Genomic DNA, 27,189 nt, shown 5'->3' with positions numbered 1-27,189 from the left:
GCCAAGGATTGCTGCACATTTGAAAGCCAGTAACTTGACCCTCATTAAAAGCACTGTTTATGCAGCTGCTGGTCCCAGCAATAGTTGAAATGTAGTTTGCAGATGAGCTGACACTGAAGGGATGTGTACAAATGGAGATTCAGCCAGCAGCAGTTGGTCTATGGACCAGTTACCAGTTATTGATGAGAAAGGCCTTCTTTTTACCAACAGTTATGTGATTGGCTCTCAAGTAGCTAAACAGCTGGGGCTGTGAACAAAACAGAGAGAAGCTATCAGATTTCCATCAGGTAGGAGCTCTCCCTGTTCTCTGCAGTAAAACCCACTTTATGCCTGAAGAAAACCAATTATTTTTCCCTCATCAGTTGTTGTAAGCTGTGACTTTTAATTGATAAGTCAGACACCTTTTTATCTGTGAAACAGCCATCCTGTGCTTCCTACATACAAATGAAATTAGCTGGAAAACAAAGATGGAGAAATAGGTTCTGATCAGCAGAAGGATTATCTCAGTAAACCCTGTGGACAGAGGTCACTGAACTGCCTTCTCAGTCTTTCCCTCCACCCATAACACCCATGTTTTTATTCCTGCCTGTGTCTATCTCTTTGTGTGTGTGGTGTGACAGTTTTAACTGGTGGAGTTACGTGCTGATGGCACGTAACTGACACGAGGGGAGAGTCTATTTAATCGTACAAAGTGACGATTTTTGTTAAGTACACAAACCTTTCTCTGCTTCTTTTAGCCTGGGTCTAAAAGATGGGTAAAGTGGAGATTTTTATGTACCTTTAAAAATCTTTTAAATTTTGGAAAGACTCCAGAAACAGTGGGGTTTTATTTCCATTGTGTTACCCCAGTTAGTCACAATGATAGTCTCCATGAAACTACCACCACTTGTTCATAAAGGAAGAAAATCTACTGTCGTTACCTGGTCTGACCTACACGTGACTCCAGATCCAGAGCAATGGTGTTGATTCTCAACAACCGTCTGAATTGTCCTAGCAACAACCACATGTCATAAAAGAATAATAAAAACATCATGCGAAGAGGCCTGTTTCTGTGCTATATGTCTCTATGACTCTATAACTCTAACTGGTCTAGTTTAATGACAATGTGAAGTAGCAAGGATAAGGGTTCTGGTCTCTTTGCTTGAATGAATTTGACCAGGGCGTTATCCAGTAGTGGGATCCTCACACGTGGTTCATGGGCTGCACTTTTTTAATGACTTGTCTGGTGTGTGGGAAGGTGAGATCCAGTCAGCTGATCCAGTCATGAGTGTGAATTGTATTGGTCTCCTGGATCCTCTGTCAAACCACGTTAATGTGTGATGTAGTCTGGGAAACAATGGTTAACCCTGGCTGTATAAAGATTGTGTGATTCTGCCACATTTAAAATGTAGTGCGGAGATGACCAAAGCCTCCTCTCTGAGGTTGGACTTTCATATTACTGTGTTTCTTTTTCAAAGTGCTGCCATGACATGTAGGTTTTAAAGTCAGTGAGCCTCACCATCTTGTTTGGCTCCCTTACTAAAGCTGAGGGACAGGCCACATTCTGGATGAGATACTAAACTGGGCCTTGGCTATTCAGATAATTGTCAACTTTCTCATTGGCAGAGGAGCATTGTCCTGGCCAACACTGATCCCCCAACAACATCAAGACTGAGTAACTGGTTAACAACCTGATTGAGGTTTCCGGGAGCTTGCTGTGTATGGTTTGATTGCTGCTTTTCTCGCCTTCACTCATGGGATGTGGGCATCACCGACTGGGTCAGCATTTATTGCCCGTCCCTAGTTGCCCCTTGAGAAGGTGGGGGTGAGCTGCCTTCTTAAACCGCTACAGTCCCTGTGCTGTGGGTTGACCCACAATGTCCCTTAGGGAGAGAATTCCAGGATTCTGACCCTGTGACACTGAAGGAACGGCGATATATTTCCAAGTCAGGATGGTGAGTGGCTTGGGGGGGAGCTTGCAAGGGGTGGTGTTCCCATGTATCTGCTGCCCTTCTCCTTCTAGATGGAAGTGGTCGTGGGTTTGGAAGATGCTGTCTGAGGATCTTTGGTGAATTTCTGCAGTGCATCTTGTAGATAGTACACACTGCTGTTACTGAGCGTCGGTGGTGGAGGGAGTGGATGTTTATGGATGTAGTGCCAGTCAAGTGGGCAGTCCCAGAAAACCCCAGTGAAGACACCACAAAAATAACATACTTTAGTCAAAGCAGTTTTTGAGGAGGTGACAGGCACTATATAAATGTGAGTTCTTTTATGTATGAATGGTTTGCAAACATCAACGCTCCAAACCTAAATTCCCAATAGGTCTGATCTGCCAAAGTGACGACGACAACATTTTAATAATCATTTGATCTTATTACATCCATATTCATGGTGAGTTACAAAGCAAAGCACTTTTCTAAACACCCGAGTCATAAATAAAGAAAGTATTTACATTTACATAGCGCCTGCATGATCTCAGGACATCCTAAAGAGTTTTTCGGGATGATTGTACACTTCAGCAGTCAGTGCTATGCTGTCGAAAACGCTGCAGCCAATTTCCACACAGTACGTTCCTGCTTTGTGATAGTGACGAGATTGTGGGATTTAGTGATGTTGTTTGAGTGGTAACTATTGACCAGGACACCTTCCTGCTCCTGCAGACCACGAGACGGGATCTTGGTTTAAAACCTCATCTGAAGGAAGGGGCCCCTGACAGTGCAGTGCCCCCACGGTGCTGCCATTGGGAGTGTCGGTCTGGATTACGTACTCCAGTTCTTTGACTGAATCTACCTTCAATTTACCAGCTTCACACTGGATCACATTGGTATTTGAATGGCGTAGGGGACAGACTCTATTAACATGTTGATTCTGTTGGTTTTAGGTGAACGTTGGCATTCTCATCGCAGTGACCAGGATCATTTCAAGAATCAGTGCAGACAATTACAAGATACACAGAGATGCAAATGCATTCAAGTAAGTTGCTGCTTTGTTGCTCCTGGCTGTTAGATTCCACACAATGGGAAACAGAATGCTCAAAGTGGTATAGTGGTTATATTCTTATCATTGAGGTGGAAAATCACCTATTACCTGCCTAATGATAAATGCATGTGTGCATTTAAAACCAATGAGCTGTGAGGAATTAGGAAAAACTACCAGTCAGTAAGTAAAAGTAATTGTGATTCACAAGAGACCCAGTACTGTCTCAATCGCGAAATATTCTCTTCTGTAAGGAGGAGGCCACTAATCAACTTAATTCACAACGAATGCCAACTCGAACCTCATCAACAAGGATGGAGTAGATGCTGCAGATTAAGATGAAGTGTCAAAATTCAAATGCACTCGCTGTGATCCGGCAGTGGAAGGCAATGCTATTGCAAATGGGATCAGTGCTGCCTGTAGTTTTGAATGCACTCACCCTGTTAGATTGCACCACCCCCGTGCTCAATGCAACTCGTGCAGTCTTGTTGATGAGCAATTGAGTTTCTCTTGGGTTTTTAACTCTTGAGTTGCTGAATGATTGCCCAGAATGTTCCCTCCCTGTGTAGGTTCAGGGAAGGGCAGGCTGGATGCAATGGAGGCTGTTGAGGGTTCTCGCTGGAGAATAACAATGAAGGAAGAGGCTGATAGAAGCTTGTAAAGTTAAGAAGAGTTTAATATGATGAACGAGGAGTCTGGCAACTGGTGTCACTGATGAGGGGATAATCAGTTAATCCTGGGACTGAAGGGCAGGGTTACTGTTGTATGTGCACTTTACCTTTACAAGAGTTCACCTTTAAGGATTCCATGTGCTATATATATGATATTGACTGCTCCCCAAGAAGAACTTTCAATATAGCTCTTAGGTTTCAAGGGATCAAAGGACATGGGAAAAAAAAAGGAACAGGGTACTGAGTTGGATGATCAACTGTGATGACCAGACCCTTATTGAATGGGCTGAATGGCCATCTCCTGTTCCTATTTTCTAATGCTGTGACTCTGCCTGACTTATTTAGCCTGCTGTAGGGTTACAAACCACCCATACACCAAACCTAATGTATCATGGTTTTCCTGTTTGAGACAGTGGCATGGTGACATGGTAATGTCACTGGACGAGGCATCCAGAACCAGAGTGCGGATGCAGAATCTGTAGACATTTTAAAGACAGAGGGGAATAGATTCCTGATGACCAAAGGGATAAGAAGTTATGCTGCAGTTACACAAGCCCCTGGTTAGACCCTATTTGGAGCACTGTGAGCAGATCAGGGCACCACACCTTAGGAAGGGTAGATTGGCCGAGGAGGGAGTATAGTTTGGGTTTACAGGAAATCGTCTAGATTTCAGGGGTTAAATTATGAGGAGACATTGTACAAACTAGGCTTGTTTTCTCTAGAATTTAGAAGTTTAAGGTGTGATCTGACCAAAGTCTTCAAGATATTAATAGGAAAAGACAGGATGGATAAAGATAAATGATTTCCACTGGTTGAGGATTCTAGAACTAGGGGCATAGTCTGAGAATCAGGGCCAGACCATTCAGGAAAGACGTTAGGAGGCACTTCTACACACAAGGGGTGGTAGAGGTTTGGAATTCTTTTCCACAAACAGGCTCAAGAGGCTGAGTGGCCTACTTCTGTTCCTAGATTCCTAAGAAAGATTATCAGGGATGCACAGAAATGTAAAGTTGATGCTAAAATTAGATCAGCCATGATCTTATTGAATGACAGCGCAAGCTCAAAGGGCTGAGTAGCCTACTCTTGTTCCTTGTTCACATGTTCAGAACTCCGAGCTAAGGTTATGGGCATCCAGGTTCGAATCCTGCCACGGCAGATGGTGAAATTTGAATTCGATAACTACCTGAAATTAGGAGTCTAATGATGACCATGAACCTGTTGTTGATCATCAGAAAAACCCAACAAGTTCACTGGGGGAAGGAATCTGCCATCCTTATCTGGTCTGATCTACACATGACTCCAGACCCACAGCAATGTGGTTGACTCTTAACTGCCCTCTGAGCAATGAGGGATGGACAATAAATGCTGGTCTGGCTGTGATGCTCACATTCTGAAATGAAGAAAAGCGATGAACCCACTGGATTACTCAATCCCTAAGGAGCAGTTATTATTACAGAATTGCCATCGATATTGGGAGCCAGAACCAATGAGAGATCCCCAGGACTGACAATGCCAGACTCTGTCACAAAGTCAAGAGTGCTACTGAGGTTAGAATTCCATCTCTGAAAGAATTAACCAATTCCTCTCCGTAACAATGATTTGATGAGTTAATTTCAGAAAGTCATTCAGTGTTGAGCTGACTAACCTGTGTTGTTTTTGTAGTGGAGTAAGAGTTTAATGGTGTGGATCAGTTTCCTGTTTCCACTTACACCACCTTTCACATGCATTTTTGATTGTTTCTGTGTCATGGCAAGGGATCACCGGCACAAAGGAATCTCAGGCAGCACCAGGTCTCCCAGCAGAATGGTGATTGTTGTTTAACAGTGGGCATAGCTCTTTTTCCAGGACGTCTTGGAACAGGTTGTCAGCTTGGCTCTCAGCTCCTGATTCAGGAAGCTAGAAGAATCCAGGCCTACTCTGGGATTCGATGCCCAGGATGTTGAGTTGACACATTCAGAATGTTGGAAGTGGTTCCCCCTTAGGGTCCCGGATACCGTACTGGAGAGACAGATGATGTGTCACTTAAAGGATCGTCCAGGACGGGTGTTCATCCAGCCCCTCCTGTCTGAAAGGGCTAACCAATTTATCCTCCTCCCTTCCACACTTTTTCCCCATTAGTTTTCCAGTTTTCCCATTTAAGACCCAATCCCTGTGGAACAATATTGAATGCATTCCCACTGTCCTTTCAGGCCGCAAGTTCAGATCACAGCAACTCATTGCAGAGAAAGATATTTTCCTTATCTCCACTGGTGGTTCTTTTCCCAAGTGTCTTCAATCTTGTCCTCCGCTGCTTACCGAGCTCCATGTCAGAGGAAACAGTTTCTCTGGAACCCTCTGTCAGATCCATCTTGCCCTTGTTTTGTTGAATGCCTCTTTTTAAATCTTTGTGCATGTGGGAAGTTGCTGCCAGCAACTGTCTGATGGTTAATGTTCACTGGTTCAGTACATTCCAGAGTAATCTTGAAAAAAAGAATTGGACAAGATGGGTGGGCTGTTTCAGAGGCACTGTGAAGGTCAAACCAAAATGCAGTTAATGGTCTCTGCTCTTCTCACAATCTATATTTGGAACTAAATTTATTTGATTGTGATTCAAAAGTTAATTCTATGAAATTAATTGTAAATGATAAGGAATGTTTGATGAAAATAAATTGATTGTGCAATTGAAAAAAACGCTATTACAGCAGCTGTGTTTGTAGAGGAACAAAATTGTTAATGTTTTAACTGATAATTATCACAAATTTGTTGCAGCCTTGGTAATTATCCCTCACGGATCAGGTGAATTACACAAAAGATGCCGGCAAAACTTTTAATTTTCCAAATTCAAGGAAGTAAACAGAAATAAACTTGCTGACACGTTCTTCCTTGTAATCTTCATCATTACATTATGAAGTTCAGGAATAGTAGGAACAGGAAGAGGCCATTTGGCCTCTGGACCCTTCTCCACCCTTTGTTTCTATCCCAGCTGAGCTCCACGTCAGTCATATTTCTCTGCTTTGCTGTGTGTCCCTCGGCAACGTTAAGCCAACAAAACTCTCTTCATCTCAGGCTTGAAAGCTCTCACTGTTCACCCAGGTTTTTTTTGGGGGTTGGTGGTGCAGACAGCATTCCAGATTCCCACGAGCAGTTGAGTGATGGCTTTCACATCTAAACAGCCCAGACCAGGTTGCCCTGCGCTACGCCTCCACTGAACAGCAGAAATGCTTCTTTCTCTCTCTCTACCAGATCATCCTCTCACTATTATGCTTGCCCAACGACCATCTTCCAATGTGTCAGGTATGACTCCAACCACTGGAAAGTTTGCCCCTGATACGCAATTCATTCCAGTTTTGCCAGAGCTCCTTGATGCCTCACTCGGTCGAATGCAACCTTGATATCAAGGGCTGTCACTCTCACCTCACCCTCTGGAATTCAGCTGTTTTGTCCGTGTTTGAACCAAGGCTGTAATGAGGTCAGGAGCTGAGTGGCCCTGGCAGAACCCAAACTGGGCATCACTGAGCAGGTTATTGCTGAGCAGGTGCTGCTTGATAGCTCTGTTACTGACACCTTCCATCATTTTACTGATTTAAAATCTGAGGTTCAGGTATGGAAGGAGGTATCCATTAGTTCAGGTGCGTAGATCCAATGTCTATCATTTTGTTAAATTCACCGACCTACCAGATTTATTGACTCCAGTCTGCTGGCTTGGGTTAGGGGTCACCAGAACCAATTTGAGCTGGAAGTATTCTTTGACTTGGCGGGGGGGGTGATGGGTGACTGGGGAGGGGGATCACCTGACCCAGTCTGGCCCCCACAGTGCCCTGTCCTCTCATGGCTAGATGGAAATCCGATCGGATGATTTTGGCCACGACAAAGTATATTCCCAATTCTTGGTACTTTTTGAACTGTTGAAGGAGCATGAAGGGAATCCATGTTTCTCAATGGCCCTGTAATGTTCCTCTTGGCAGCGTCCCAGAGATTAAGATTCAGTTTGTGGAGATTCTGGACCATCCCTGAAATGTTAGAAAGCCCCGATTGGCAGTGGTGGCTTGAAATGTGTTAGGACAAGGCTCACAGGATGTGATGGGAGTTCTGCAGGTTCAGTTACATAGACTGAGCTGGTAGGTCCTTGTGGGGCAGTGGTAGCGTCTCTCCCTCTGAGCCAGGAGGCCCAGGCTGAAGTCCCACCTGCCCCAGAGATGTGTCATAACATTTCTGAATCAAATTGTTTGGAAAATATCTGGTCCAAGCTGTTGTTCTCAGAAGTGAGTTCTTCAATTGTATCCATGATCGATAAGAGGCTGCTTGTATTTCTGTGGTCAAAGTTCACCTTCACACCTTGACGTTTTAAACTCTCGATTGCACAGTCACCACAAGAACCAGTGGAGGAAAAACACTCAACAGCAAAATAAAATCACCGAGAGAATCGTTTTTAAGCAAATACCAATGGAGTGAGATCCCACCAGTCTCTGTCGGCTGCTCATAATGAAATGTAGCCCCAGATTCTGTCTGAAATTATAGAGGGTGGTTCAAACCTTCCTGAAATACTCCACCATTAATTTAATCAGTTCCTCCATCGACAGTCTCACTGCAAAACAGACACTGATTTGTTTGATCCACGGCATGTCCTCATTAGCCAACAGCTTGATTTCATATTCTCATCCTCATGTTCAAAATGCCTCCATGGTCTCACCCTCTCACTATCTCTGCGATCTCTGCGATCTGTAGAACCTTTGAGGTAGCTGAATCCCTCTGAATGCAGCTTCTGGGGCCTTCCCCAGTATCAGGCACTCCAGCAGTGATCCCCATTCCCTCAGATCCTGGAACCCTCTCCTTTAACCTCTCCACCTGGCTCTCCTCTTTTAATTTCACAAAAAGACCTTCACAAACTATTTTGCCATGTTATGTTAGATAATAAGAACAAAAGAGAAGTACAGCACAGGAACAGGCTCTTCAGCCTTCCAAGCCTGTGCCGATCATCATGCTCTACCTAAGCTAAAAAAACAAACCTTCTGCCCTTATTCGGTCCATATCCCTCTATTTTCTCCCTATTCATGTAACCATCCAGTTGCCTCTGAAATGTCACCAATGTGCCCACTACCACCACCTCCTCAGGCAGTGTGTTCCAGGCTCCTATCACTGTCTGCGTGAAAAACTTCCCTCGCACAGCTCCTGGAAACTTTCCCCCGCTCACCTTGAACCTTAATGTTAAATATTATTTCAGAAACACTCCATGTGAAGCACCTTGGATTGTTCCCACTGCATTAAAGGTGTTATAAAAATAAATGTGGTTGTTATTGAGTATCACTTCCACTTAGTGATATCACAAGGCGGGAGAGAGAGAGACAGAGAAAATATGAGCAGAGCAGACCATTCAGCCCTTCAAGCTTGCTCCACCATTCAATATGACCATGGCTGATCATCTAACTCAGTCCCCTCTTCCTACTTCCTCCCCATGCCCTTTGATCCCTTTAGGCCTGAAAACTGTATTTAACTCCTTCTTGAAAACATTCAATGTTTTGGCCTCAACCACTCTCTGTGGCCGTGAATTCCACAGGCTTCCTACTCTCAGGGTGAAGACATTTCTCCCCATCTCAGTCTGAAATGGCCCACCCTGTATCCTTAGACTGTGACTCCCCTGATTCTGGACTCCCTGGTCATTGGGAACATCCTTGTTGCATTGACTCTGTCTAGTCCTGTTAGAATTGGAGAGGTTTCTATGAGATTCCCACCTGCAGACCTAGCTGATCCAATCTGTGAGGAGACATTGTGTGTGACTGAGTTGTAAGAACAGGAAACATTCATTAATTGTGCCTCATTTGGCTGCTTGATGAATGAGTGCAGCTCAGTTCCAAACTCACACTTGCCAGAAATTGCAAATAGAAACATTTGAATGAGATAACGAGACAACAAGGTGCAGAGCTGGATGAACACAGCAGGCCAAGCAGCATCATAGGAGCAGAAAGGCTGACGTTTCAGGCCTAGACCCTTCATCAGAAAAACATTCCAGTTTACAAACATCAGCCAAACGTTTTGTACAAATATCTTTCTTTTTCTCTCCAAAATATGCTTTATTTATAATATTGGTAAAAGCACATTACAAAATATTCTAATTAAACATTAGAGGTACAACAAAACTCAAATTTGTATCTATACAGCATGTTCTTTATTGAGATACCTCACACCAATTGTAATGTTGTGAATATTAACAACATTCATTTCAAGTCAGGCATACAGCTCAGGGGAAAACCTTTCCTGAACGATAAACTGATTAGAAAACTATTTTAATAAAGCCCTGTCTGATTGTAAGGGAGCAGGGATAGAGTAATTGTACCCATTTTGTTTCCTTTATTTCTGTTGTTTTATTTATTCCAGTTTTGTAATCAAGTGTGTAAGCAAGATTGTGCTGGAGAATGGTGACTTTGTCCACTTTTCATTGTACTCCTATACTTGAGTACGTGTGACAATAAAATATAAATTTAAATCTAAATCTACACTTCATTTTGCTGAGGGCTGCACCTGAATGTGCAATTGAAACAGTTTGTGTTTAATTAATCAGTTTTACTGGAATCGTGTAATTGGGGTGGCACAGTGGCTCGGTGGCTCAGTGGTTAGCATTGCTGCCTCACAGTGTCAGCGACTCGGGATCGATTCCACCCTCAGGCGACTGTCTGTGTGGAGTTTGCACATTTTCCCCGTGTCTGTGTGGGTTTCCTCCAGGTGCTCTGGTTTCCTCCCACAGTCCAAAGATGTGCAGGCTAGGTGGGTTGGCCATGCTAAATTACCCATAGTGTTCAGGGATGTGTAGCTTAGGTGGGTTATAGGGGGAATGGGTCTGGGTGGGATGCTCCAAGGGTCAGTGTGGGCTCGTTGGGCCAAAGGACCTGTTTCCACACTGTAGGGATTCTATTCTATGTCTAATGCATAACTGATCAGGAGAAGGTGATGGGGATTTACATTTGACAAACACCAGAAGTGGATCTTTTTGGAAACTGTTTGAAGGTTTTCAGCAGGAGTGGGAGGTTTTCTGTCTGGCCATGTGTTTGTGTACAAACTGACCAGAGCAGGAGAGGCAGCTCTTGGGATCAAAGAGGTCTCTTGCTCAGACACCCGAGTGACATAGCACAGAGTGTTCACAACTACAGGCTCAGGCCACAAGGTCACCGCTAGGCAGGAACTGGACTCTGTATTGCCAAGGGAATCAAACACTCCCATAACGGAGAATACAGGGTGATCTGGCCACAGGATTTCTGACAGAGTCAGGGCTAGAAAGTGCAGTTAGGACAAAGAGATACAGATGTAAATGTACAACCCATGGTAACAGATAATATAAAGGCAGGAGCTGCATCTCATTTGGGCTTTTGATGCAGCCGGAAGTCACAGAATACTGATGGTAGAAGTTTCCTGTCATTTTAATGTATCCCTGTAGAATAGTGGCACAAGAATAATAGTTTCTCCTATTTACTTTACTTTAAATGTTTACTTTATTCATAAAATGAATAGCAACAGTTCAAACTAGACATTACTGAAAGTGCGATAGAGTTCACATTGTCTCCATGCAGCATATGTCTGTCTCAGGAAGTGCCTCAGCACAATCACAGTTACTGTACACCTGGTATCCATAACATACATCCAACACTAAAGGCACTGACCATAAGGGGCTGCACAATTCCCAGATCCTCAGGGCACTGTAGCTGTAAATGGCCTTTGGCAGTGACCTTTCCTGGTCTGAGGTAGTTCCCTTGAGCTGCAGTGTGCCCCTCAGCATGTAGTTCCTGGACCTCAGAATGTGCCAATCTGCAGCGCTTGGCTAAGGGCAGGCCTGGCACTGGAAGACCAGTAGGTATCAGGCAGACCATAGGCCTCTTTTAGCAAACTAATGGTCCTCAGGGATTAATTGATGTTTCTCTCAGCATATGCCCCAGGGAAAAGCGCATTAGGCACAGAGTCCTGTTTGATGGAACTGCCAGGGTTGGGCACAGACTGACAATGCAGAAACATTTTTCCAGACGTTTGCAAAGGCACATTCCAGAAGGATGAGAGTGATGACCCATTCTCCATAGTTACCATCTTCCGGGGCTGCGTGAGGAGAGCATGAAGGATCAGGTAGAGAGAGCTATTACTCACCAGGCTGCACCCTGGGGCTGGGTTTTGAAAGTCCTGGCCACGAGGCGCAATTCCAAATGACCTTGAGATTCGGCTCAGGAAGCCACCCAACAGGATTGAATTCTCCTGCTGTGCGTCAGGGTCACGAGGAGCAGGAACAGAGAATGCAACTGTTGTACCAGTCAGTGCTACCACTCGCTGGACCTGGGTATTCAGCATGACAACTTATTCTTTAAGATATTTGCTAATTAACCATTACACATCTTTGGAGCAGGTAGGACTTGAACCTGGGCCTTCCGGTTCACAGGTACAGACACCAGCATGACAGCTCAATCTTTAAAACCACTGCAGCCATAGATAAGCAGGTGTGGCATCACTAGTGAACTAACTCCACAGAGGTCGGTATCCTGTCACCAAGTCCCCCTTTATTTACAGGGGGAGAGCCCTTGGCACTGATCCAGCTCTCAGAGTGAGCAGATACCCTGACATTCCTGTTTCTATCTGTCAGCCAGGGCTCCCTGATTGGACCAGGTTAACAGCCCCAGTCAGGGAACTCCTATTCTATCAGGTCCACCTGGCTGACCTCATTACAATCAGTACGAATAGTAACTGCAATAGGAACCACAAGAAGAATACACTTTCATCTGCAATGCTAAGAAAATGGTTTTCCCAGACATTCTGATCATCTTTTTCTGTAAACACATTTGCAATGAAGTTACAGATATCAACTGCAGGCACTTGGGTTATTTCTGACAAGTTAATTTCAGGGCTGAAAGTGTTAATAATCCGAGGCCCATTCTCCCAAGGGGATTTATGGACTCTGAGGATTGTTGGTTTTTATGCAGCTTGCAGCCTCACTATTCTGCAGGGTTAATCCTGACTGCCCTGCTCCCAAAGCAGCACCCAGTGAAGTGCATCACTTCCATTCCCATTCCTCTTCACCCTGACCGAAATCCTGCCAGTGAGCTGGATTTCCGGGAATTCTGACACTGTCCTGGAGCAGCAGTAACTCACCGGAAATTCACAGCTTCAGACACTGTCATCGATTTTTCTTTTGTCTCTTCCTGACCCCCACTCCACCCCAATTGGAATCTCTCTCGTGCTGATTCCGAGAAAAGCTCAAAGCAGCAACAGAATTTCTGGTGTGGGGTGGCATGGCGACTTGGTGGTTAGCACTGCTGCCTCACAGCACCAGGGACCTGGGTTCGATTCCACCCTCGGGTGACTGTGCGGAGTTTGCACATTCTCCCCGTGTCTGTGTGGGTTTCCTCCGGGTGCTCCAGTTTCCTCCCACAGTCCAAAGGTGTGCAGGCTAGGTGGATTGGCCGTGCTAAATTACCCCATAGTGTTCAGGGATGTGTAGATTAGGTGGGTTTGGAGAATGGGTCTGGGTGGGATGTTCCTAGGGCCGGTGTGAACTTGTTGGGCCAAAGGGCCTTTTTCCACACTGTAGGGACTCTATGATTCTGTAGCACCAGTCACCTCCTCATTGTGTGTTGCACCCAGTGAAATATTTTACTAAAACTACCATGCACACAGCAAGATCCCACACAGAGCAGTGTGACGATGCTGAGGTAGACTGGTGTGAGTCGGGAGACAAATATTGACCAGGACGCAGAGGAGATCAGCTCTGTTTTGAAAATGTGGCTGTCGGAAAGGGTAGGCCGGAGCTCGGTTTGGCATTTAATTGGTGACACCTCCAACAGTGCAGTACCGTCTCAGGACATGTGCCCATCGCTCTGGCAATCTCCTGAGATGTTGACGCAGAGACCACACTGTAATGTTAGTTATCCGTGGTGCTGTGTGTTGTTACAGGATTGTAAGCACGTTACTGTAAGCATGCTTCTGATCCTACTGCTGTCTGTACTGTGGGTCTCAGACCTCATACAGTGTGAGCACATAATCACATTTTGCAGATTTGTAATCCCACTGAGTTTCACCCACTGCGAAGCCTCTTCTAAGGATGCCTAGCCTGAAGAAGTTACCCTCCTCCCTCCGGACAAACCTCAGGGGATCTCTCTCCCACTGCAACTATCCATCTTCTATCCGCCTCCCAGTCCCTATTTATTTCAGAACCCCCTTCCCCTCCCCCTTTTCTGATGAAGGGTCTAGGCCCGAAACGTCAGCCAATCTGGAAGGCAGGTTCATCATCTAATCCATTAATCCTACATCCTCAATTATCCGGGTTTTTCAGAAATTCCATTCGGATTCTGAAAAACCAGTTGATTCAGGGAGAGATGATCAGTTGCATTGACACCTGTGAAACCAATGAAGTGTTGAAATGCTGTTTGCAGGTGACTGTGGGTTTAGGAGATTTGGGTCAGATTCGACACAGGGATTTGTTTTCAATTGGATTATAACAGGCAGAATAAAGTGTTGATTGAGGTTTGTGTGGTGCAGTAGTAATTGCCCTGGGCTGGGAGGTCTCAGTGCATACTTCACCCTGGAACTGTGTTATAAACAGTATACAGTGTGATGAGGATTAATGGGAAGCCAGAGGATTGGGAAGCCTTTAAAAACAAGTAGAGGACAACTAAAAAAAAGCAATAATGGAGGAGAAAATTGAAAAATGAGGGTAAGCTAGCTAGTAATTTTTGAGCAGAATTAATAGAATGGAAGTCTTCACAATGGAAAATATAGAGTGAATTTATTAAAAGATTCTGCATTCAAGATGCTATTGGGATTAATTTTCCCGAACACAATTGTGATTGAGCATGAATAAGAGGAAATAAATAAATCACAATCATAGGTAAATTAACTCCTTAGGTGTGAGGCTGGAAAAGCACTGCAGGTCAGACAGCATCTGAGGAGCAGGAAAGTCAATGTTTGGGCTGCAATGTTGACTTTCCTGCTCCTTGGATACTGTCTGAGCTGCTCACCTATAAGCAGCTCTCAGTATGGGCCTATAGACTCTGGCTTCCAACATCTGCAGTCCCTATTGTCTCTACATTAAATCCTTATTGTGAAACAGTATCAGTTGTACCATTGTCCTTCAATCAGGTTTAAATATTTTCAACTTGAAAAGTCAAAATCATTGTGTTATTCTTTTTTCTTTAGTTGGTACCATTTTAAAATCTGACTCTGCCTTATTGTTTGGCCTTCATTTCTCACCCGTGGCATTCAAAGTGAGTGCATTATTACTTGGGAACCCTGCAGCCCAACGGTATCAATGTGGATTTCACAAGTTTCAAAATCTCCCCTCCCCCTACCGCATCCCAAAACCAGTCCAGCTCGTCCCTGCCTCCCTAACCTGTTCTTCCTCCCACCTATCCCTTCCTCCCACCTCAAGCCGCACCTCCATCTCCTACCGACCAACCTCATCCCGCCCCCTTGACCTGTCCATCCTCCCTGGACTGACCTATCTCCTCCCTAACTCCCTACCTACACTCACCTTTACTGGCTCCATCCCCACCTCTTCGACCTGTTTGTTTCCTCTCCACCTATCCTCTCCTCTATCCCTCTTCTATCCGCCTCCCCCTCTCTCCCTATTTATTTCAGAACCCTCTTCCCCTCCCCCTTTTCTGATGAAGGGTCTAGGCCCGAAACGTCAGCCTCTCTGCTCCTATGATGCTGCTTGGCCTGCTGTGTTCATCCAGCCCTGCACCTTGTTGTCTTGCATTACTACTTTGCTTCATTACTGCTTCAGGAGGTTGAAGGGTGACCTTATAGAGGTTTATAAAATCATGAGGGGCATAGATAAGGTGAATGCCAGGTGTTTTTTTTCCCTAGGGCAGGGGATTATGAGATCAGGGAGCATATTTTTAAGGTGAGAGGAGAAAATTTTTTTTTATGCAGAGTGTGGTTTGTGTGTGGAATAAACTTCCAGAGGAAGTGATGGATGTGGGTACAGTTACAACGTTTAAAAGACATTTGGATAAGTAAATGAATAAGAAAGGTTTGGAGGGATATGGGCCAAGTGTAGGCAGGTGGGACTAGTTTAGTTTGAGGTTATAGACTGGTTGGATCAAAGGGTCTGTTTCCACGCTGTATGACTCTATGACCATGACTATGACTAAGATTGTAAGAGTTCTTATAAATATCTAAAAGGTAAGATAGAGGCAAAAATGGACATTCACCACTGGAAAATGAGGCTGGAGAAGTTGTAATGGGGAACAAAACAATGGTAGAGGAACTGAACAGGTACTTTGCATCAGTCTTCACGTTGGAAGACAATATCAGCATATCAGAACTTCAAGAGAGTCTTTGTGGGGGGTGGGGTGGGGGGAGGGTGCAGAGGTGAGCGCAGTGGCCATCACTAAGGAAGCTGAAAGGTCTGAAGGTGGATAAATCACCTGGACCAGATTGACTACACCCCAGAGTTCTGAAGGAGATAGTGGAGGAAATTGTAGAGGCATTGGTGGGGATCTTTCAGGAATCACTGGAGTCCTCTGATGCTGCCCGGCCTGCTGTGTTCCTCCAAATCCACACTGTGTTGACTCTGACTCCAGCTTCTGCAGTTCTTACTATCTCTGAATGATTAATGTAACCCCCCCCCATCCTGTTTAAGAAGGGAAGGGGGCAGAAGACAGGAAGCTATAGGCTGGTTAGCCTGACCTCGGTCGTTGGTAAGATTTGAGAGTCTATTATTAAGGATGAGATTGCGGAATACTTGGAAGTACATGGTAAAATAGGGCCGAGTCAGCACAGCTTCATCAAGGAGAGGTCATGCCTGACAAATCTGTTAGAATTCTTTGAGGTGGTAATGAGCAAGTTAGATAAAGGAGATGCTGGAGTCAGAGATAACACAGTGTGGAGCTGGAGGAACACAGCAGGCCAGGCAGCATCAGAGGAGCCGGAAAGTTGATGTTTTGGGTCAGGACCCTTCTTCAGACAGAGGAGAAGCTGGGGACGTGATTGATTTGGATTTCCAGAAGGCCTTTGACAAGGTGCCGTACAGGAGGCTGCTAAATAAGATCGAAGGGGCAAGGTACTGGCATGGATGGAGGATTGGCTTACTGGCAGAGGTCAGAGAGTGGGGATTCGGGGGTCTTTGTCAGGATGACAGCTGGTGACTAGGGGAGTTGAGCAGAGGTCAGCGTTGGGAGCACAACCATTCACATTATATATTAACGATCTGGACAAAGGAACAGAGGGCATTGTTGCTAAGTTTACAGCTGACACAAAGATAGGTGGAGGGACAGGTAGTGTTGAGGAAGTGGGGAGGCTGCAGATAGACTTGGACAGGGCAGGAGAGTGGGCAAAGAAATGGTAGATGGAATACAATGTGGGAAAGTATGAGGTAATGCACTTTGGTAGGAAGAATAAAGGCATAGACTATTTTTTTAATGGGGAAAGGCTTCAGAAATCTGAAGTACAAGCAGACTTGGGAATCCTCGTTCAGAATTCTCTTAAAGTTAACATGCAGGTTCATTTGTCAGTTAGGAAGACAAATGCAATGTTAGTATTAATTTGGAGAGGGCTAGAATATACAAGAGACATACTGCTGAGGCTGTATGAGAATCTGGTCAGATTGCATTTAGAACACTGAGAGCAGTTTTTGGGCCCCGTATCTAAGGAAAGATGTGTTGGCCTTGGAGGGGGTCAAGAGGAGGTTTTACAAGAATGATCCTGGGCATGAAAGGCTGAGCACATGAGGAGCAGTTGAGGACTCTAGGTTTGTACTCTATGGAATTTAGAAGGATGGGGCGGGGAGTATCTGATTGAAACTTACAGAATATGGAGAGGCCTGGCTAGAGTGGATGTTGAGTAGGTATTTCTGCTCGTAGGAGAGACTAGAACCTGAGGACACAGCCTCAAAGTGAAGGGATGACCCTTTTGAGCTAAGATGAGGAGGAATTTCATCAGCCAGAGGGTGGTGATTCTGTGGAACTCAGTGCCACAAAGGGCTGTGGAGACCATATCACTGAGTGTATTTAAGACAAAGATAGGTAGGTCCTTGAATGGTAAGAGGTGATGGCAGGACGATAGGGTTGAGAAACGTATCAGTCATGATCAAATGGTAGAGCCGACCTGATGGGCCGAATGGCCTAATTCTGCTCCTATATGTTATGGTCTGAGTCCAGTGCAAATGGGGAGGAATACAGGAACAATTGTGGAATAGCAGATAAGACAGTCCCTCTTAGTGATACTTCTTTAAAAATTCTTTCATGGGAGGTGGGTATTGCCAATTATTGCATATCCCTAACTGCCCCTTCAACTGAATGGCTTTGCTCAGCTATTTCAGAGGGTCAACTAGGTCTGGAGTCACATGTAACCCTGACTAGGTAAGAAAGACAGATTTCCCTCTCTAAAGGACATTAATGAACCAGCTGAGTTTTTTGACACTTGGCAGTGATTATGTGATCACTGTTTGACTGGTTGTTTTATTAAATTCCAGATTTCTTTAAAATTTAAATTTCCCCATCTGTCATGTTCCTAGAGCATTAGCCTGGAATTCTGGTTTACTGGCCAGTGGCATTACCACTGGCACAGAGAATGCTGGAGAAACTCAGCAGGTCTGGCAGCATCTGTGGACAGAGAGAGAAAGAGAGAGAGACAAGTTAACATTTTGAGTCCTGTGACTCTTCTTCAGACATTACGACTACACCATTGTCTCCCTTAAATGCTGGGAAATGACGAAACCACTTGCTGTTAAGAAGTTAACTAATTATACTGCTGGCTTCCATCACCACTCTTTGTGCCTCCACTGTCTCTATCGTTACCCTGCATGGCTGACATTCTGTCTTAGATGTCCTCCACATTGGGCCATTAACAATTAAACCTGCCGCCTCTAACATCAGTCCCTGCTAATAACCTTGCCTAACATCTGCTGACATCATCACTCTCCCTGGCCACTGACTCTTCACAATCTCAGCATTTTACTTAACTCAAGGGTAGTTAAATTCAGGGCTGATCTTTTCCATATTCTCCTGAGTACCCTTCGACATGTCAGTCTCCATAAATTCCTCAAATAACCTGGCTGCCTTTCAGCAAAGACACATTTCCCCATCACCCCCCTGTATTGACATGGTCTGCTCAGGTCATCAGTTTCAAACTCTCTTCTCATGTTCACATCAGTCCATGGCCTTAATCACTGTAACCTACTCCAGTTTGATAACGTCTGCGATCTCCACACTCCAACTCTAACCTCTTGTAATCGCTGGATCACTGGGGGCTGTACGTCCAGCTGCCTGTGCCCCATGCACTATGCGATGGCACTTCTGACAGTGCAGCTCCCTTTCAATACAGCACTGAGAGTGCCAACCTGCACACATACCCATGACTGTGATCTGGGACTCCCTAAACCTCTCCACCTCTCTCTCTTTCTCTCCTCCTCCAATCAGTTTTCCTAGGGGTCGCTGGACTCAAAACATTAACACTGTGTTTCTCTCTGCAGATACTGCCGACCTGCTGAGTTTCTCCAGCTGGATATATTTCATCCGTGTTGGCAGTTCCTCAAGTCTGAGGGTGATGTCTTTCCTCCCTGCAGCTGGGGATCCAGAGGTGACAGGACAGTTCAATGTTGGACACATCTAGTTGATCAATTCTTTGTTCACCTGTTTTAATATCTTCACATGTGTCTCAGTGCCTACTTGTTCCTGATTACTCTCCTGTGAAGCACTCTGGGATGTTTTAAAGGTGCTATATGAATGAAGGTTGTTGGTGATCTCAGCTAGGTGGAAGCTGGGAAGGAGGGGGAAAGTTAAAAGTTTTATTTGGTCTTTGACAAGGGAATAAAAATAGAGGGCATAGGTTTAAGGTGAGATGGGAAAGATTTAAAAGGGACCTAAGGGGCAACTTTTTCACACAGAAGGTGGTGAGTGTACGAAATGACCAGAAGAAGTGGTGGAGGCTGGTACAATTACAACATTTAAAAGGCATCTGGATGGGAACATGAATAGGAAGGGTTTAGAGGGATATGGGCCAAATGCTGGCAAATGGGACTAGATTAATTTAGGATATCTGGGTGGCACAGACGAGTTGGACCGAAGATCTGTTTCCGTGCTGTATATCTCTGTGACTCGGTGATAGCAAAATCATCCAAAAGTTCTCAGTCCTAACTAATTCTAATGGCTGTTGAAAAGTACATTAACATGGACACTGAATGGGGAAAGTGGAAAGTATTTGGGCTCTGTATAGCTCACAGGGATATGTGTTACACTGCCTCACATTCTCAAGATGTTTGATTGAACAGTTTTGAAGAACTATACCCCAGTGTGTTGCAGTTCCTTAAGGAGATGGGCAGAAATATTCCAATGTTCTCTTTATTTTAATTAACATTTCTCAGTTGGGATTTCTGCACATAAGCCAGATGCTAAAGTGCTGCGTTCAGCTTGATATCTTCAAAAACCACATCTATTTATCATCGTTTAATAGACAAATACCCAGAGGGTGTGATGCAAATCCCATCACGGCCAGACTGAGAATTAGAATTCAGGAAATAGTGGGAGTAATGCAAGGGACGATAAAGCTATTGCATTGTAATAAAAGCCCAGCTGGTTCCCTAGTGTCGATTACACACAGGGGACCTGCTATTCTTAGGCAAACTCCCCTTTAGGGGATTTGTCGACTTGTAACCTGTAGGGGTTCAGCAAGTCGCTCTGTTGTATCTGGGTAATGCAGATCTTACCAGCCAGACCCACATTCCAAGAATACATTAAAAACCCTTCCATTCTCTCCGAGTCAGCTTTTAAAGTTACACTTTCTGTTGTCACAGCTCTCCCAGTAGCAGGATTACAGTGTAATTACAGTGTGACATATTTATATAAGTAATTCTCATTATCGGTGAGGAGATGGGAATTTAGACAAAGGGTATATAAAAAGTGTGATTGAATGTTTAAAAGGGGGATTACAATATTTGCTGGTTCAATTACGTTCATCTCTGGTCCCACTTCATCTCAACTGTGTTAAAAGTTTTGTCAGTGTTATGAAGGATTAACTGGTTACACATACAAATCTAATTGTACATCCTAGCACACAGAAACATAGACTACAATTTCCAAAATGAGTTTGAAACCCTTATTTTTGCATCCTAAAACAGAATGAGGCTATTCAGCCCATCATACCTATACTTGAACTTTGAGACAACCAGGCAATTTGTCCCCTTGTCTCTGGCTCTGTAGTTCTTTTCTATTATTTTTTCTCTAGTTCCCTGTGGAAAGTTCCTATGGAATCTGCTGCCACCACCCTTTTAGGCAGCACATTCTAGATCACAACAATTCACTGTTAAAAATATCTTGCACCATCATCTTCTGGCTCGTTTGCTGATTCTCTACAATCCAACTCCCTCTGATTAAACAATTGGAGACAAAAGAAAACTGACTGCAACTCAAAACTGGCCCCAAATCTGCAAATGACCTCAACGTAATTCACACCACACAAGGGTCAGGCAAAAGCAATCTCTAACCAGAGGGAGTCTGGCCATCACCCCTTGATGTTTAATGGCATTGCCTTCACAAAATTCTCCCACTACGAACATCCTGGAGGTTACCATTAACCAGAAACTCAACTGGACTCACCACATCAATACAGTAACTACAACAGTAGGTCAGAGGCTGGGAATACTGCAGCAAGTAACTCACCTCCTGACTCCCCAAAGCCTGTCCCACCATCTACCAGGCACAAGTCAGGAGTGTGATGGAAATACTCCCCACTTGCCTGGATGAGTGCAGCCCCAACAACACTCAAGAAGCTTGACACCATCCAGGACAAAGCAGCCCCCACTTGACTGGCACCACATCCACAAACATCCACTCCCTCCATCCACTGACTGTCTTTGCTAATTTGAACTGTCTCTCCGTGAATTACAGATGCTTAATCCCCTTTCATGTATCGATTGTCTCAGTAGATTGAATGAGCCTGTGTAGATTCTTTGCAAAAATGTGCCTGCTCTATCTGAAAGTCAATTTTCTCCACTGGCTTTCCCGTCAGACAGGGGAGACTGTGGATCATTGCTGAACAGTTAGTTGATTATCATCAGGTAATGGTGTAATTGATGCTGATGTACAAACACAAATCCAGCTGGCAATCCTGAGATTACGGCATACAGTGACGTCACAAACTGCTGGTGGTACAATGTTGAATGGTGAGGAATTAGCTAAAGAGAACCTTATTATCGAGTGATTTTCAGCAACACAGTTCTCAGAACGCCTTGCTTAGTAAGATCTGGAGATCACTGAATCATACATTACAGAAGAGGCCTTTTGGCTCATTGTGTCTGTACTACCAAAAATGCACTAAATCTACACAAGTCCTACTTTCCAGCACTAGGTCATTCTTGCAAGATTTGTACAAATGATATGTATAAAGTTAACAGTTTGTGGAAATGTGGGTGTTAGTGAGCAATATTCCATTCAGAAACATAATGCAGCAAAGTCTCCTGGATGTTTTTTTGTCGTGTATCTGTCTACCATTCCTTCGTGTACCCAGTGCAAAAGCACAGTGACAGCTCAGTTCGCAATAACCACTCAACGCAAATTTCACCAAATATCGTTTGAGCTCTTTGAAAAGCTGTTTTCCTCAGTGTGACCACCTCTGTGGTCTTCTTCATTTCTGTGCTTCTGGTGGAGGTGATTCGTTGATTTGAATTCTTGTAGTCACATACCTAACTGCAGCAAAAAGCTTTGTTTGCGAGCAGTACAGGCAGATCATAGTAAACAAGGATGCACGGATCATGGGGTGCTCAGACAGAGTGAGGCATACAGGTTACACTGCACAGGAGGTGCGCAAAGCAGGATCAATATTAACAAGATCAACATTATTTGAAGTTAATAATGGCAGTCTAATAATGGCAGGGAGAAGCTGTTCTTGAATCTGTTGGTGCGTGTGTTCAGGCTTCTGTATCTTCTGCCTGATGGAAGAGGCTGTTGGGGGTCATTACTGGGGTGCGATGATGTTGACCGCCTTTCCCCAGCAGCGAGCCGTGTAAATAGAGTGCATGGATGGAAGTTTGGCTTCTGTGATGGTCTGGGCTGTGCACACAACCTTCTGTAGTTTCTTACGGTTCTGGGCAGAGCAGCTGGAAATGTACCAAACTGGAAAGGTGAGACATTTGCAGATTGTTAGAGATGGTGCCCCTGATGTACTCAAGGAATCATGTTTATCCTTTACGGAGGGAAATCTTCAGGTTCATATTTCCTCACAGAGGTATATTGATTATTGATTAAAAAGAGAAAGGAGTGTTCTTCAGGGGCTACTGCTTTATAAAAGGAGACAGTGACGTCAAATCATATCCATTAAATCTTCTTCAGAGTGTGGAAACTTCAAGCCATTGCCATAGCGTTTTCTTGACTGTGAATGGACGATGAATGTGGAGATGCAAGCTGCAGTGAATGGATGCATTTATATAGCACCTCTCCTGATCCAAGGTCAACATGCTTCGCAACAAGGAGGAACTTCTGTAATGTATTGCTCTCGATGCCTGGCAGCGGTGTTGAGACAAAGTCCCAGGAATTCAGCCAGTGGATCTCTCGTGGCCTTCTCAGACCCCATGCTCCCCATCAGCTGAAATGTGCTGAAATTTCACAAGGACCCAAAGATGCAATCCAGGATTCAGAATCTCCCCCACGTGGCAGCTCAGATTACCCCACAATAAAGATCTGGCTTGAAATGTTCCACCCAGTCAGTGCCCCATGATCCCCATGGTACTGTCGCACAGTCACATGGTCCAGTGGTTACTGCCTCTCATCACAGTCAAAATGCCGTAAGGTAAATTGCTACTGGGGAGGGTTTAAACTAATATGGCTCAGGGATGGGAACCAGTGCAGGAAGTCGAAGGGATGTAAAGTAGGGGCGGAAACAAAAGGCATTAAGGGGAAAAGTGAAAGTACAAGGTAGAGAAACCAAAGACAAAAATCAAAAAAGGCCACATTTCACAATGATTCTAAAAAGGTAATAAATGTCAAAAAAGCGAGCCTGAAGGCTCTGTGTCTCAATATGAGGAGCATTTGTAATAAAGTGGGTGAATTAACTGCACAAACAGTTATTAATGGATATGATGTTATTGGGATCGCAGAGACCTGGCTCCAGGGTGACCAAGGATGGGAACTCACTGTCCAGGGTTATTCACTCTTCAGGAAAGGTAAATGTAAAGGAAAGGGAGACGGGGTAGTGTTGCTGGTTAAGGAGGAGATTAACACAATAGTAAGGGAGAACATTAGCCTGGATGATGTGGAATCTGTACTGGTGGAGCTGCGGAACACCAAAGGGGAAAAATCATTAGTGGGAGTTGTGTACAGACCACCAAATGATACTTGTGCGATTGGGGATGGCATCAAACAGGAAATTAGAGATGCATGTAGTAAGGGTACAGCAGTTATTATGGGTGACTTCAATCTGCGTTTTGATTGGACTAACCAAACTGGTAGTAGTGTGATGGAGGAGGATTTCCTGGTATATATGAGGGATGGTTTCCTCAACCAATATGTTGAGGAACCAGCTAGAGAGCAAGCCATCCTAAGCTGGGTATTGTGTAATGAGAGAGGATTAATTAGCAACATTGTGGTGTGAGATCCTTTAGGGAAGAGTGACCATAATATGGTAGAATTCTTCATTAAGATGGAGAGTGACACAATTAAATCTGAAACTAGGACCCTGAACTTAACGAAAGCTAACTTTGATGGTATGAGGCATACATCAACTAGGATAAACTGGCCAAGGATACTTAAGGGGTTGACAGTGGATAGGCAATGGCAGGCATTTAAAGAACACATGGATGAACTTCAACAATTATACATCCCTTCTGACATTAGAGTAAAACAGGGAAAGTGGCTCAACCATGGCTAACAAGGGAAATCAGGAACAGTGTTAAAGCCAAAGAAGAGGCACATAAATTGGCCAGAAAAAAAAGCAGCAAACATGAGGACTAGGAGAAAATTAAAATTGTCATCCTCTGCTGAAAGGGTTTGATGCAGAAGGGGAAAATAGAATAAGAGAGTAAGCTTGCAGGAAACATAAAAACTGACTGCAAAAGCTTCTATGGATATGTGAAGAGAAAAAGACTGGTGAAGACAAATGTAGGTCCCTTACAGTAAGAATCATAATGGGCAACAAAGAGATGGCAGACCAGATGAACAAATACTTTGGATCTGTCTTCACTAAGTAGGACACAAATAACCTTCTGGAAATGCTAGGGGACAGAGGGTTAAGCATGAAGGAGAAACTGAAGGAAATCCTTATTAGTCAGGAACTGGTTTTGGGGAAATTGATGGGATTAAAACCCGATAAGTCCCCAGGGCCTGATGCTCTGCATCCCAGAGTACTTAAGGAAGTTACCCTAGAAATAGTGGATGCATTGGTGATCATTTTTCCAGCATTCTGTAGACATTGGAAGAGTTCCAATTGACTGGAGGGTAGCTAATGTATCCACTCTTTAAAAAAGGAGGGAGGGAGAAAATGGGGAATTATCGGCCGGTTAGCCTGACATCGGTGGTGGGGAAAATGCTGGAGTCAATTATTAAGGATGTAATAACTGAGCCTTTGGAAAGCAGTGACAGAATTGGTCCCAGTAGCATGGATTCACTGAAGGGGAATCATGCTTGACAAATCTTCTGGAATTTTTTGAGGATATGACCAGTAGAGTGGACAAGGGTGAATCAGTAGATGGACTTTCAAAAGGCTTTTTACAAGGTTCCACGCAAAAGTTTGGTAAGGAAAACTAAAGCTCATGGTATCTGAGATAATGTATTGACAAGGATACAGAACTGTTTGGCAGACAGGAAGCAGAGATTTGGAATAAACGGGTCCTTTTCAGAGGGGCAGGCAGAGACGATTGGGGTACCACAGGGTTCAGTGCTGGGACCCCCAGCTGTTCACAATGTACATTAATGTTTTGGACAAAGAAATTGAATGCAATATTTCCAAATTTGCAGTTGGTACTAAGCTGGGGGCAGTGTGTGCTGTGAGGAGGATGCTAAGAGGCTGCAGGGTGGCTTGGACAGACTGGCTGAGTGGGCACATACGTGACAAAGGTAGCATAATGTGGATAAGTGTGAGGTTACCCACTTTGGTCACAAAAACAGGAAGGCAGGTTATTACCTGAATGGTGGCAGTTTAGGAAAAGGTGAGGTGCAGTGAGACTTGGGTACCATGGTGGAACAGTTGCTGAAGGTTGGCATGCAGGTGCAGTGGGCAGCGAGGAAAGCTAATGGCATGCTGGCCTTCATAGCAAGAGGGTTTGAGTATCGGAGTAAGGACGTCTTGCTGCAGTTATACAGGGCCTTGGTGAGGCCACTCCTTAGGGATTGTGTACAGTTTTGGTCTCTGAGTCTGTGAAAGGGCATTCTTGATATTGACGGAATCCAGAGAAGTTTTCACCAGACTGATTCCTCGGGATGGCAGGACTGACATATGAGGAAAGACTGGATCGACTGGGCTTGTACACGCTGGGATTTAGAAGAATGAGGGGGGATCGCATAGAAAAATATAAAATCTTGATGGGATTGCATCGACTAGATGCAGGAAGAATGTTCCCAATGTTGGGGAAGTCCAGAACCAGGGTTCACAGCCTAAGAATAGGGTGTAGGCCATTCAGGAATGAGATGAGGAAGAATTTCTTCACTCAGAGAGCTGAGAACCTGTGGAATTCTCTCCCACAGGAAGCTGTTGAGGCCAGTTCATTTGATATATTCAAGCGGGAGCTGGACGTGGCCCTTGAGGCTAAAGGGACCAAGGGGTTTGGGGAGAGGGTGGGAATGGGACACTGAGATTGTATGATCAGCCATGATCATATTGAATGGTGGTGCCGGCTCGAAGGGCCGAATGGCCTACTCCTGCACCAAAATTCTATGTTTCTATAAAGCCATAGGCCAGAGACCTGAGCACAAATTCTCAGCTGACGTTTCTAGTGCAGCATATAGGAATAGAGGAACAGGATTAGACCATTCTGCCCTTCCATCTCTGCCAGTCAATACAATCATGGCCAATCAGATCATGCTCTCAGTTCCATTTTTCCACCTGATCCCATAACCTCTGACCCCCACGTCCATTAGCAATCTGTCTAACGCAACTTTGAATAAATTTAAAGACACAGACTCCACCTCCTCCCGAGAAGGGGATTTCACACTCAAATAGCCCTCAGAGGAAAACCTTTGTCCTCATCTTTGCCATAAAAGGGAGACCTCGTTCTGATACTAGGTCCCTGAGATCTATCTCACTTGTAGAGGAAACATTCTCTCATTGCTTCAATTTCTGAGCTGCTTCAATAAGATCACCTCATATTCTGCTCAACTCCTAGTATAGGCCCAAGTTGAGGGAGTATCGCACTGTCAGAGGGTCAGTTCTGAGGGAGTGCCGCACTGTCGGAGGGTCAGTGTTGAGGGAGCGCCGCACTGTCGGAGGGTCAGTGTTGAGGGAGCGCCGCACTGTCGGAGGGTCAGTGCTGAGGGAGTGCCGCACTGTCGGAGGGTCAGTGCTGAGGGAGTGGGCACTGTCGGAGGGTCAGTGCTGAGGGAGTGGGCACAGTCGGAGGGTCAGTGCTGAGGGAGTGGGCACTGTCGGAGGGTCAGTGCTGAGGGAGTGGGCACTGTCAGAGGGTCAGTGCTGA

General features: G+C 44.8%; 1 protein-coding gene across 1 annotated transcript in view; it reads left to right on the top strand.

The window, feature by feature from the left end:
• Window positions 1–27,189, top strand: part of LOC109933615 (adhesion G-protein coupled receptor D1-like) — a 104,178-nt gene that overhangs the window by 50,311 nt on the left and 26,678 nt on the right. Inside the window, exon 6 of the mRNA XM_048611762.1 lies at window positions 2,861–2,952. Coding sequence (XP_048467719.1) covers window positions 2,861–2,952 — 92 coding nt within the window. The remainder of the gene's footprint in view (window positions 1–2,860; window positions 2,953–27,189) is intronic.

Source organism: Rhincodon typus, chromosome 24, assembly GCF_021869965.1.
Source record: "Rhincodon typus isolate 14 chromosome 24, sRhiTyp1.1, whole genome shotgun sequence".
Classification (NCBI taxonomy): Eukaryota; Metazoa; Chordata; class Chondrichthyes; order Orectolobiformes; family Rhincodontidae; genus Rhincodon; species Rhincodon typus.
This window is presented reverse-complemented; position numbering and strand designations above follow the sequence as displayed.